This window comes from Pongo pygmaeus, chromosome 3, assembly GCF_028885625.2.
Source record: "Pongo pygmaeus isolate AG05252 chromosome 3, NHGRI_mPonPyg2-v2.0_pri, whole genome shotgun sequence".
Lineage (NCBI taxonomy): Eukaryota > Metazoa > Chordata > Mammalia > Primates > Hominidae > Pongo > Pongo pygmaeus.
This window is the reverse complement of record NC_072376.2, coordinates 3,128,394-3,142,273: the sequence shown is the minus strand read 5'-3', so window position 1 is coordinate 3,142,273 and position 13,880 is coordinate 3,128,394. Positions and strand designations below refer to the sequence as shown.

Genomic DNA, 13,880 nt, shown 5'->3' with positions numbered 1-13,880 from the left:
TCTTGATTCCACTGCCAGCCCGCTGGGCCTGACAACTACAGCATCTGAGGAAGCAGGAATCTGAGAGCAGCCAAACCCTGCTGCACCAAACTTAAGCAGAAGGGAGAAATGGCTGGAAACAAAGGACAGGAAATGGGAAAGAAGCAAGGAGACAGCCAGGAAGAGCACCTGAGACCTAAAACCACAACCTAGGGCCATGGCCTACAGCCCTCAGACACACACCAAGCCACTGTGTCCAGCAATTCCTGGAAAAAAATGAAGGAGGTTCAAAAAAGAACAATACTTACACGTTAAATGACCAATATTAGAACAGTTTCTGGTCATATTCTCTCTGCCGAGCCTCTTAACGTCCCATTTGCCATGAACCAAGGCAACCTGGGATAGCCCTCTTTTTAGATTTTCTGACTCTGAGGATCAAATATCAAGAACTGAAACATCAAGGACCAGGCACAGTGGCTCACACCTGTGATCCCAGCACTTTGGGAAACCAAGGAGGGAGGATCACTTGAGCCCAAGCGTTCAAGAGCAGCCTGGGCAACGTGGCGAGATCCCATCTCTACAAATAATTTTAAAAATTAGCTGGGCATGGTGGTACATGCCTATAGTCCCAGCTACTCAAGGGGCCAAGCCAGGAGGATAGCTTGAGCCCAGTAGCTCAAGGCTGCAGTAAGCCGTGATCAGCCACTGCATTCCAGCCTGGGTGACTGAGCAAGACCCTGTCTCATCCAAAAAAAGACCGCCCTGGTCCTGCCAGTGAGAATAAAAGAAGCAAGCAAGAATATTTAGGCCTGTGGAGAAACAAGCTTAACTGGAAGCAGGCCCTAAATACGCTATGGGATGCCATCCACAGGCAAGTGGTGCCAATGATCAGCAGGCACGGAGAACAAGGTGAAACTGATATAAGTCACTGCATAAGTGAGATGCGAACAAAGCAGGAATTGCAAGCGGAGAGAGAAGACAGTGACCACTCTAAGGACAAGAGAGGGAGCTAGAATCCCATGGCTCCAGAGAAGCCAGCGTCCTGACCACAGAAAGCATGATTAGCCAAACAACAAAGTGCTAGCCACAAAGCAAAGATTCCCTGGGCAAAAGGATACCATGGAATCCATGTGATGGAAAAAGAGAAGCAGTGCCACACCCATCAATCTTGCTGGGTAAAAGTGTAAGGATGTCATTATTAATAAGAACACTTCTTACCACTTTGAGGATCCAGTAGTGGCAATTAGTGCATTTAATCCTCACACATACACAGACACACACTCATACACATGCCACAAAAACTTTGATCCCATTTTATAGTTAAGAAAACTGAGACTCATAGAAATTTGGGCATAGCTCTCTGGCTTCTCTGGTGCCTGTAGTGACATTTTCCCAGGAGCATCCAGTGGCTACCATCGGTTCCCTTCATTGACCTAGGCACCGTGCAGGCACAACTGTCAACACAGCTCCTTCTGACCAAGCAGGTGTGGCGAGCAATGGAGGCAGACACCAGAGCACCTCCAAACCATACACCAGAGCACCTCCAAGCCATACAACAGAGCACCTCCAAACCATACAACAGAGCACCTCCAAACCATACAATAGAGTACCTCCAAACCATACAAGAGCACCTCCAAACCATACAACAGAGCACCTCCAAACCATACAACAGAGCACCTCCAGACCATACAAGAGCACCTCCAGGCCATACAACAGAGCACCTCCAGACCATACAAGAGCACCTCCAAACCATACAACAGAGCACCTCCAAACCATACAATAGAGCACCTCCAAACCATACAATAGAGCACCTCCAAACCATACAGCAGAGAACCTCCATACCATACAAGAGCAACTCCAAACCATACAATAGAGCACCTCCAAACCATACAACAGAGCACCTCCAAACCATACAACAGAGCACCTCCAAACCATACAAGAGCACCTCCAGACCATACAACAGAGCACCTCCAAACCATACAAGAGCACCTCCAGACCATACAACAGAGCACCTCCAGACCATACAATAGAGCACCTCCAGACCATACAACAGAGCACCTCCAGACCATACAACAGAGCACCTCCAGACCATACAACAGAGCACCTCCAGACCATACAACAGAGCACCTCCAGACCATACAATAGAGCACCTCCAAACCATACAAGAGCACCTCCAAACCATACAATAGAGCACCTCCAAACCACACAACAGAGCACCTCCAAACCATACAATAGAGCACCTCCAGACCATACAAGAGCACCTCCAAACCATACAATAGAGCACCTCCAAACCATACAACAGAGCACCTCCAAACCATACAAGAGCACCTCCAAACCATACAACAGAGCACCTCCAAACTATACAACAGAGCACCTCCAGACCATACAAGAGCACCTCCAGACCATACAACAGAGCACCTCCAAACCATACAAGAGCACCTCCAAACCATACAACAGAGCACCTCCAAACCATACAATAGAGCACCTCCAAACCATACGATAGAGCACCTCCAAACCATACAACAGAAAGGAAAAAAGTGCAGACATCCTCAGGGACTCAAAACAGAAGAACACTCAACGATCGCTTCTTCTCTTAGCCTACAACAATGACAGCTCTGAGGAGAACATCATCCACACAGTTCTTACTTTGATAACTTTGTTGAGGCATTCGTCAGCCACCATCCTGACATCTGACTCTGCGTCATCACTGCACAGCAGAAAAAGTTCCATAGCGATGCCCAGAAGTTTCTGAAATTCTGGAGAATTTCTAAGCAAAAAAGAAGAGAAACCGTCAAGAGGAGCCTAAGGTGACATGACAATGAAATGTAATGAGGTATCCGGTGTCCTGCATGGAATTCTGGAACAGAAAAAGGACATTACATAGAAATTAAGAAAATCTGAATAAAGTCTAGACTTTAGTTAATAGCATATCAATATTGATTCATTAAACATGAAAATGTCTCACACTAAATTAGGATGATAATAACTGCGGTAACTGGATGTAGGGTATATGAAAACTTCCTACCCTATCTAATTTTTTTCTATAAATCTAAAACTATTTCAAAATAAAGTTTACTTTTTAAAAAAGAAGAGACTGTACTTGTAAGGCAATTCTCATTTTTCTTTTTAAATTTTTGTTTAAAAACTTCAGATACTTCAATCCTAGACAACCCACTGCTTTCTGCCAAAAGTTTACTTTTACTCTTAACCTACAATATTCTTGGAACCTTGAAAATCAGTTCAGCAGTCTATCTTTCCTGCCCCTTTTTAATCTTGCTTTCAGTATGAGCCAAAGTATAACCATATTTCACCCTAAGATGCCAGATGATCATGGTCAGATTGTGTTTCTGTTGTGTAAGACAAAGAGTCACAAAAACTGGAGTTTGTTTACTATTTGTAAACTATTTTTAAATGTTTAATTGAAAGAAGCTGTTTAGGCCATCATGATCCAACTGTCTAAACAAAGCCAAGAGAGAGCTAAACTGATGAGCCATGTAACGTGAAACTGACTTCACAGCATTCAGAAGCATCCAAACTAGTAACACAAGGATGTTCTTGAAGTAATCCCAAGAATAGCAAACCCCAGTAATACAGGGGATGTGCTATTTTTGAAGCATCAAAATGAGATTGCTCTTTCATGATCTCAATCTAACTACTCTGAAACCAAATCTCTCTTTCTCTTTATCTCTAGGTAAAAATTGCAAACAATGGTTGGAAGATAGCCATGAGCCTAAGAGGCACCAAAGGTCCACATCAGTAATGATCAACAAACTTATAAAACCATAAAACAAAACATGCCACTTAGCAGTATTTCAGACCTTATCTATGTGGAATACAGACAGCCATGAATAACGAACTGAGGAAAGGTCTTTGAAATGATAGATCATTCAAACACTGTGCACCAAAGCAGTACTGTCAACAGAAACAGAATGTGAGCTACACTTTTATATTTCCTAGCTGACACATCAAAAGTAAAAAGAAAACAGGAAAGATTTTCATTTAATTTAACCCAATACAACCAAAGTATTATTTCAACATGTAATTAATGTGAAGAAATAATTAAGATATATAACATTTTTTACAGCATATCTCAATTCAGACACTAAATTTTCATCAGAAAACCTTTACCTGTGATTAGACTTCATAAAGTTCAGTTGAAAAAGTTCATATACCATTTCCAACCATACTTAAAAGTTTTCCAGTAACTAAATATTGATTTTTACATTTAAATTTAATAAAATAGATATAGGGCTAATCAGCTTATCTATTTCTTCTTGAGAGAGCTTTAATAGTTTGTGTGTCTTTCAAGGAACTCATCCATTTCATCTATAAGTTGTCAAATTTATTGGCATAAAGTTGTTCATAATATTACCATATAGTCCTTTTTATTTATTTATTTATTTTGAGACAGAGTCTCGCTCTGTCACCCAGGTTGGAGTGCAATGGCACAATCTCGGCTCACTGCAACCTCTGCCTCCCAGGTTCAAGCAATTCTCCTGCCTCAGCCTCCCGAGTAGCTGGGATTACAGGTACACAGCACCACGACCAACTAATTTTTGTATTTATAGTAGAGACAGAGTTTCACCATGTTGGCCAGGCTGGTCCCAAACTCCTGACCTCAGGTGATCTGTCCACCTCAGCCTCCCAAAGTGCTGGGATTATAGGCATGAGCTACCGCGCCTGCCTCATATAGTCCTTTTAGTATCTATATAATCTATACTACTGTCATCTCCCTCATTCCTGATATTGATAATTTGTGACTTCACCTTTTTTCCTATCGGCCTTACCAATTTATTGATGTTCTTGATGAACTAGCTTTTGGTTTTATTGATTTCCTATGTATTTTTGTTTTCTATTTTACTGACTTCTGCTCTTATCTTTATGATGTCCATTCTTCTAGTAACTGTTTTTGTTTTTGAGATAGGGTCTCATTCTGTTGCCCAGGATGGAGCGCAGTGGCACAATCACAGTTCACTGCAGCCTCAACCTCCCAGGCTCGAGCAATCCTCCCACCTTAGACTCCTCGTTAGCTGGGACTACAGGCACATGCCACCACACCTGGCTAATTTTTTTGTGTTTTTTGTAGATATGGGGTCTCCCTATGCTGCCCAGACTGGTCTTGAACTGCCAGTCTCAAACAATCCGCCTGCCTCGGCCTCCCAAAGTGGCAGAACTGCAGGCATGAGCCACCGTACCTGGCCCTTCTGGTAACTCTGGATTCCATTTGCTTGTCATTTTCAAGTTTCCAAAGGTAGAAGCTGAGGTCATTGATTTGAAATCTTTCTTTCCTAAAACAGGCATTTAATGCTAGAAATTTCCCTTTACTATGCTGTAACAGCACCCCACAAGTTTAGAAATCTATTGTTTTTATATCAGTCAATCCAAAAGACTTTCAAATTTCCCTTTTGACTTCACTTCTGACCCATGGGCCATGTGGAAATGAGTTTTTCCACATATCTGAGGCTTTTCCAGGTTATCTTCCTATAATATATTCCAGCTTAATGATACTGAGGTCAGAGAACGTACTCTGAATAATCTGAATGCTTTTAATTCAGAGACTTGTCTTATGGCCCAGCACCTGCTCTATCTTGGCAGACATTCTGTGAGCACTTGAGAGAGGGTCTCTTCTGCTGGTGCCGGGTGGAGTGTCCTGTAAATGCCAATCAGGTTGCATAGGGGACAGTGTTGGTCAAGTGTTCTAGATCCAGATATTATGGCTACGTGTTCTACAAATCATTGAGAGCGGCTACTGAAATCTCTATCACTGTGGATTTGTCTGTTTCTACTTGTAGTTCTGCCAGGCTTTGCTTCGTGTATTTTAGCTCTGTAGTCAGGTGCATAAACATTTCAGCTTGTTATGCCAGGCTGATGAACGAATTCCCTTCATCATTATGAAATGACCATCTCATCCTGGGCAATAGCCTTTGCTTTGAAATCCACTTTGTCTGATATTAACAGAACCAGTCTAGCTTGCATCTAATTCTTGTGAGCACAGTGAACTTCTTTCCGTTCTGTTACTTGTAGGCTATTTTTGCCTTTATATTTAGAATGTGTTTCTTGCAGGCAGCAGCATATACCAAGTCTTACTTTTCCATTCAATCTGAAAAATCTCTGCCTTTTACATGTAATGTCCTTTTTGACATAGCTAGGTTTAAATCTACCATCAAGCTCTTTCTTTCCTTTATTTGCCTCTTCCCCTATTTCTGGCTTCTTTGGGATTCACCATTTTTATTATTCTAATCTCCTTTTTCGGTTCATTAGCTATAATTCCTTGTTGTGCTTTTAGTTGTTGCTTAATTGTTTATACTATGTATCTTCATCACAATCTACCTTAATGATATTACACTATTTCACATGCAGCATAAATTAGTTTCCTGCAGCTGCTGTAACAAATTACCAGAAACTATGTGGCTTAAAAGAAACAAACAAACAAACATTTTTTTCTTTCACAGTTTTAGAGGCCAGAGTCCAAAATTAGTATCACTAAGCTGAAATTAAGGAATTGGCAGCACCACATTCCCTCTGGAGTAGGCTCTAAAGGAGAACTGCTCCGTGCCTCTTCCAGCTTTGGTGGCTGCTACATTCCTTGGCTTATAGCTTCATTACTCCAATTTTCAAGGCCAGCACCTTCAAATCTTTCTGTTCCATCTTCACATGGCTTTCTCTCTGTGTGTAAAATCTCCCTCTGCCTCCTTTTTATATATATGTGATTGCATTTAGTGCCTACCCAGATCATCCAAGATAGCCCTTCATCTCAAGATCCTGAATTTAATCACATCATAGAACAATTTTCCTTATAAAGTAATACTTACAGGTTCCAGGGATTAGGACTTGATACGTTTTGGGGAAAGAGGGGAGCATTATTCTGCCCAGTGCAAATACATGTCAATTTCTGCTCTTCCAGCCTTTATGCTATTGTCATACAATTCACTTCTACGTGTTATAAACACTGAAATATATTATTTTTGTTGCGAACAATTTAATTAATCTCTTTTTAATATTAGGCGGGGTCAGAGTAGCGAAACTTAGTCTGGGGCTAGGCGGGCAAACCCTTCTGAGTACCCTACCTGCTCTGTGAGAGCTGAGGTTTTCCACTCCGACTGGTGTGATTAGAAATTCTTCCTGGCCCTGTGTGAGTTTCAGCAATTGTTCCTTCTAATCCTTTCAGGTGGTTCTACCTCCAGCCCTGGGTCATTTCCTCACAAGCATGTGCTCATCAATACTCAGCTACACACGAGAGGGTACTGAGAGGGTAGTGTGCAGTTCTCCGGAGCTTCCTCTGCAGCTCTCTTCCCTGGTATTCTTCCGTATGGGCTCTCGCCACCTTGCATCTCTGGACGCTCAGCTCTGCCTCCTCCACCCAGCAAATCACTGGCTCAGCCTCAGCTTCCTCTCAGATTTTCCCCTTGCCATGGCCAGGCAGTAATGTAAGGAAATTGTAGGGCTCTCCACATTAATTTTCCTGGGATAACTATTCTTCTTTGCCCGATGCCCAATAACTTGAAAACCACTGTTACGTATATTTCATCCATTTTCAACTATTTCAAGACAAGATAAATGCTGTCCTTATTATTCTATCTTAGCCAGAAGCAAAAATCTTTCATTATTTTTTAACTGAATTTTTTAACACATTGTTAATATATTTTCCAGTCACAAATATAAATATCTATTGGTCAGAAGCGGTGGCTCATGCCTGTAATCTCAGCGCTTCGGGAGGCCAAGGTGGGAGGATCACTTGGGCCCAGGAATTCTAGACCAGCCTGGGCAACACAGCAAGATCTCATCTATAAAACATTTAAAAATTAGCCAGGTATAGTAGCACTGCCTAAAGTCCCCCAGGTACTCAAAAGGCTGAGGCTCAAGGATCGCTTGAGCCCAGGAGTTCAGGCTGCAGTGGGCTGTGATTGTGCAACTGCATCCTGCCTGGGTGACAGAGTAAGATCCTGTCTATAAAAAAAAATTTTTTTAATAAAAAGTAAACAAAATATAAATATCTATGAATGTTAACGAACATTCTCTTGTATAAATACCTGCACCTGGCCAGGTGCAGTGGCTCACACCTGTAATCCCAACACTGGGAGGCGGGGGGGGGGGGGGGGCGGCGGATCATGAGTTCAGGAGTTCGAGACCAGTCTGGCCAACACAGTGAAACCCCATCTCTACTAAAAATACAAAAAATTAGCCGGGTGTGGTGGTGTGAGCCTGTAATTGCAGCTACTCGGGAGGCTGAGGCAAGAGAATCGCATGAACCCGGCAGGCAGAGGTTGCAGTGAGCCGAGATCGCACCATTGCACTCCGGCCCAGGCAGACAGTACAAGACTCCATCTCAATAAATACATAAATAAATATATCTTAAATTTTCAATCCCCTTTTAGTGGTAGGCCATTAAGGTTATTTTTAATTTTCTAATGGGATGAAGAGCACTGCACCAATATCATTACACACTTTCCTAGGGGTAAGCGCCCTAGAGGTAAAACTGCTAGGTCAGACATATAAAAATCTAAAGCTTTATATTTTCCCAAATTGCCTTCTTAGAAGGTTGTATCACCTCTGACAAAAATCTGAATATTCTTAATGTTTGCCAATTTGACAGGTAAAAAAGGTTCTTATTTTTGTTTTAGTTTCAGTCTACTGATTACTAGTGTCCTAATCAGCTTGAGTTTCTATAACAAAATACCACATATAGACTGGGTGGTTTAAACAACAAGCACTTACTCATCACAGTTCTGGGGGCTGAGAGTCGGAGAACAAGGTGCTGATGGGTCGACAGTCTTTTTCTTAATGATATTTATAACTGCTCTTCACACAGGCTAGTAACCTTTGATCTATATGCTGTCAATACTTTCCCCAAGTTCAATTTACTTTCAATTTTGTTGAAGGTGGATTTTGACATATTGAACTATATTCCAGTCAAAACAGTTTTTTCCTTTATAATGCTAGCCTTCCTCAAACTAAGATTACATTTTTTGAAGAAATTATTTCATTTTTTCACATTTAGGTAATTAATCTGAACTTTATGTTTGTTTGCAATATGAGGTAGAGATATAATGTTCTCCCAAAGTCAGAGAAATGTATCATTTCCCTCATTTCCCTACTAACACAAATATGTTACACCCATCACAAATTCATACAGATACACACATACACTCTTCCTTCTGTTCTATACCTGTTTTAACATCCAATCGCTATTTTAATGTCACATACATTAAGTCTCACCATATTGGTGTTGATTTCTTTTTCTTTTTTCTCTTTTTTCTTGAGACAGAATTTTGCTCTTGTCACCCAGGCTGGAATGCAGTGGTGCAATCTAGGCTCACTGCAACCTCCACCTCCTGGGTTCAAGCGATTCTCCTGCCTCAGCCTCCCAAGTAGCTGGGACTACAGGCATGCACCACCACACCCAGCTAATTTCTGTATTTTTAGTAGAGACAGGGTTTCACCGCATTGGTCCGGCTGGTCTCAAACTCCTGACCTCAGGTGATCCACCTACCTCGGCCTCCCAAAGTGCTGGGATTACAGACATGGGCCACCACACCGGGCCTAGTGATGATTTTGAGATATTCTTTGCAATTATGTATTTATTCTTGCAGTGAACAAGTTCAAAAATACCTCTACTAGAATTTTGATCAAGATTATTTTAAATTTCTGTGTTAATTTAGAGAAAATTCAACTTAGTGATATAAAATCTTCCTATCTAGAAAGTGGTCACCTATATCTTTCAGAAACATTAACAGAAGTTTTTATAAAGTTTTTGCATATTTCTTATCGATTCCTTAGAGTTCGATATATTGGTGCTACTGTGAACTAGATCTTTAAACGTTATATTTTCTAGCTGATTTATGCTAATATATGGGAGATCTATGGATTTTTGTATATTTATTTTTACCTAGCCACCTTATCAAGGTATATATTAGTAAGAGGTTGCTCAAGTGAGCATTCCTGGGTATTCCCAAGAGGATACTTGTGAAAAATGTGTAGGCCCTACCTACTCAAACAGAATGCAGAAGTGTGTTTGGGAAAAAGGACAGTGAGGTACCTTCATTACTGTATTTTTAACTAATTTTCCAGATGATTTTGATGCTCATCCATACCTAGGAATCAGTAACTTAGACCACTTTAGAGAGCTTAAAGCAGACTACATTTTCACAATATACATGAAGTTTTAAATGACTTCCTACATTGAAAACCTCAGAAGCTGCCATTTATATAACCTCATTGGAGACAAAAATTAGTTAGCACAAAAGGTATAAAAAAGTTCCAAAGGTTTAATTATATTTTAGGAGAGTTAACAGGAAACAGCAATGATCAATAAGTTTCCATAAAACATATTTATATAAAATATCACCTTCGGCTATATACTCTGAAATCCCTAAAAAGTATAGGGTGTATCCTCTGAAACCAAGGATAACCTCTCTGACTCCAAAAACTCTTTTTAACATGCTCTTCTGTAGAAGCATAATGAACTCTCAGCATTACTCCATAAAAACAAGAGACAGACTAATGTGAAAACCATTAACAGCTATTATTTTGATTTAATATGGCAAATAGAACCACAAATCAATCTTAAGATGTCTCAACATACTTTACTAATATGTGAATATAAGCCAACATTCCATGAATTCCATTTGAAAGTTCTCAAAAGATAAAATGACAAGAATAAAGCCTAGGCACTGAAATTGGAAGAGATCTTGTTTCCTGGGTCAATAAGCTTTCAGAGAGAAATTATGTTCTCTGAGACCTGGATGGTGGAGATCAGATGAACAATGACCAAATGTTTGCCAAGTATTTAAAGTCATTTCACAAAAAAAGTAAAGATTGCCAGGTGCAGTGGCTCACACCTGTAATCCCAGCACTTTGGGAGGCCGAGGCGGGCGGATCACGAGGTCAGGAGATCGAGACCATCCTGGCTAACACGGTGAAACCCCATCTCTACTAAAAATACAAAAATTTAGCCAGGCGTGGTGGCGGGTGCCTGTAGCTACTTGGGAGGCTGGGGCAGGAGAATGGCGTGAACCCGGGAGGTGGAGCTTGCAGTGAGCCGAGATTGCGCCACTGCACTCTAGCCTGGGCAACAGAGCAAGACTCTGTCTCAAAAAAACAAAAAAAGTAAAGATAACATATAGCTTTGGATGATAGGCATCACAATGGGATACACTTCCCGCTCAGGTGGCTAATGAACATATCTATGCAGTTGCTTTTTCACAGTGTTTCACATGTACCATCTGATCCCACAAGAACTGTGTAACTAGGGATTACATTTCAAAATTGAGCCAGTAAGGCTCAAACACGTTAAAGCTTATCTAAAGTCACCCAGCTTACACAGGCAGCAGAGATAGAATTCAAACCTTTTTTTTTTTCCCTACTTTTATCGTAGTGTTGTATTCTACAATAGCACGCTAACTTAGAATTTTTATATTTTTATTTTCAGGACATATGCTCATTTGTTATTTCATTTTCTTCCCACATTTCCACAAATTAGACAGAAACAGAACAGAATTATACACAGTATTTCACAAACAATAGAAATGAGTTAACCTAAAATGAAACGGTTTTATGAAATCACTTCGAAAGTATATGATACAAATGCACAAAGGCATGAAAAATAAGCAGATCACCAAAAAAAAAAAACACAAATCCTGTAGGATTCCACTTACATGAGGTCTCCAGAGCAGTTACAGTCATACAGACAGAAAGTAGAAGGGGACTACAGGAAAGAATGGATGATAGGGAGTTTAATGAAGACAGATGTTCAGTCTTGAGAGACGAAAAACTTATGAAGTAGATGGCAGTGATGGCTGTACAACATTACGAATATATATACCGAACTGTACCCCTAAAAATGGTTAAGACAGTAAATGTTATATGCATTTTACCACAATAAAAAGAAAAGAGTGGGCCGGGCGCGGCGGCTCACACCTGTATTCCCAGCACTTTGGGAGGCCGAGTCGAGCGGATCACGAGGTCAGGAGATCGAGACCACGGTGAAACCCCGTCTCTATTAAAAAAGACAAAAAATTAGCCGGGTGTGGTGGCAGACGCCTGTCGTCCCAGCTACTCACCAGGCTGAGGCAGGAGAATGGCGTGAACCCGGGAGGCGGAGCTTGCAGCGAGCCAAGATCGTGCCACTGCACTCCAGCCTGGGTGACAGAGCATGACTCCGTCTCAAAAAAAAAAAAAAAAAAAAGAGTGAAAAGCAATGGCCAAGAGGAAATTTTTTAAAAAAACAAATGAATCACCGGGCGCCCTGGGCTCACGCCTGTAATCCCAGCATTTTGGGAGGCTGAGGCGGGCAGATCACCTAAGGTTGGGAGTTCGAGATCAGCCTGACCAACATGGAGAAACCCCGTCTCTACTAAAAATACAAAATCAGCTGGGTGTGGTGGCACATGCCTGTAACTCCAGCTACTCGGGAGGCTGAGGCAGGAGAATCACTTGAACCCAGGAGGCGGAGGTTGCAGTGAGCCGAGATCACGCCATTGCACTCCAGCCTGGGCAACAAGAGTGAAACTCTGTCTCAAAAAAAAATTAAAAAAAAGAATCACCACACATTTTTGTCAGTACTAAAATCAAGATTATTTGTCTAAAAATTTTTTTCTGACTGACTATGAAGGCTTTTTCTAGCTTCTACCAGGAGAATAACAGGAATTATTTATTCCAAGGGAAAGTAAGGCAAGGCAACTACTTCACGCATGCCCATGTGGGTAACAGAATTCAGAATTCATCGGTGAATATGTCTCCTACTGAGCCATCGGAAACAGGTCTAAATATATTTCCCATCTACAGCTACCAGGAACAACGGTCAGAAAGACAGTCAAAAGCAAAGCAGCTACAAAAGAAGGTGCTGCTAGTTCACCCCAGTGAGAAAGATCAAGCAAGGAAAGCTGACCTACAGTCAATGCCCTACGATCCCCACTAATCCCAAAGCACAGAGGAGTGGGCTCCAGCCACTGCTAGGAGCAGAGGTACAACAGGACAGCAAACTGCCAAAAAAAAGCAAATGAGAGAGACAAACTGAACTGTCTTGTGCTGTTCCTACTATTGCAACAAATGCAAAAATATCAAACCATAGATGGTTTTAAAATAACTATAGTTGCTAAGGGTGTTAACTCAACATAAACATGTTGTTCAATTCCATAACGGTTTTAATTTTTGCATAAAAGATTACAAAAAGGGAACGTTATTCATTTCAGTGTCTGGATATCCTTGTATATAGCCAGAAATATGGGAAAAGGGTCCTTCTTCATCTTAAATGGATTTCTGAATCCATTTAAAATAACTGCGACACAAAGAATATTCTAGCCCATTAAGACTGAAAACATACAAAGTTCTTATTTTCTCTAGACAGTTCAAAGTGCAATTACCTGACAGACTGTACCACTATGTTTTCACATATCGTCAGACAATGATTCACACGGTCTTTCTTGGTAGCGGAAAGTTCTTTCTTTCTAAAAATAAAAAAAAGAAGAAGGAAATGAATATGTGTTGAATTACCCACTCCACTTACTTCTACACCTCATTCATTCATTTAATGAGTGTTTCTCGACTACTATAAATAAACGGTTATACTCCATGTTGGGGGCAGGATGGGGATCTGGACAGGAAAGCACAGGCATGAGTTCACCAATGGCTTTCAAGCTACACTGCTCACAGAAAAAACAGATGATGTTACTAAAGCAGTTCATTTCCCCCATTTTACTTTATTTTACTTTTTTTTAGAGTCAGGATCTTGCTCTGCTGCCCAGGCTGGAGTACGATAGCACAATCATGGCTCACTTTAGGCTTAAACTCCTAGGCTGAAAGGATCCTTCCATCTCAGCCTCCTGAATGGCGCAGACCACAGGCTTGCACTACTGGGCCTGGCTAACTTTTTCAAAATACTTTGTAGAGACGGGGCCTCACTA

The 13,880-nt window shown here is 41.1% G+C and overlaps 1 protein-coding gene across 2 annotated transcripts in view; it reads right to left on the bottom strand.

Moving 5' to 3' along the window:
* The window catches only part of HTT (huntingtin), a 165,542-nt gene that overhangs the window by 138,271 nt on the left and 13,391 nt on the right, over positions 1–13,880 (bottom strand). Inside the window, exons 2-3 of one of the 2 annotated variants that reach the window (XM_054486641.2) lie at positions 13,341–13,424; positions 2,626–2,746 (exon numbers count right to left, since the gene is read on the bottom strand). In XM_054486641.2, coding sequence (XP_054342616.1) covers positions 2,626–2,746; positions 13,341–13,424 — 205 coding nt within the window. Of the gene's footprint in view, positions 1–2,625; positions 2,747–13,340; positions 13,425–13,880 lie in introns of those variants that run through there. The other variant, XM_063664445.1, reaches the window with a different exon arrangement.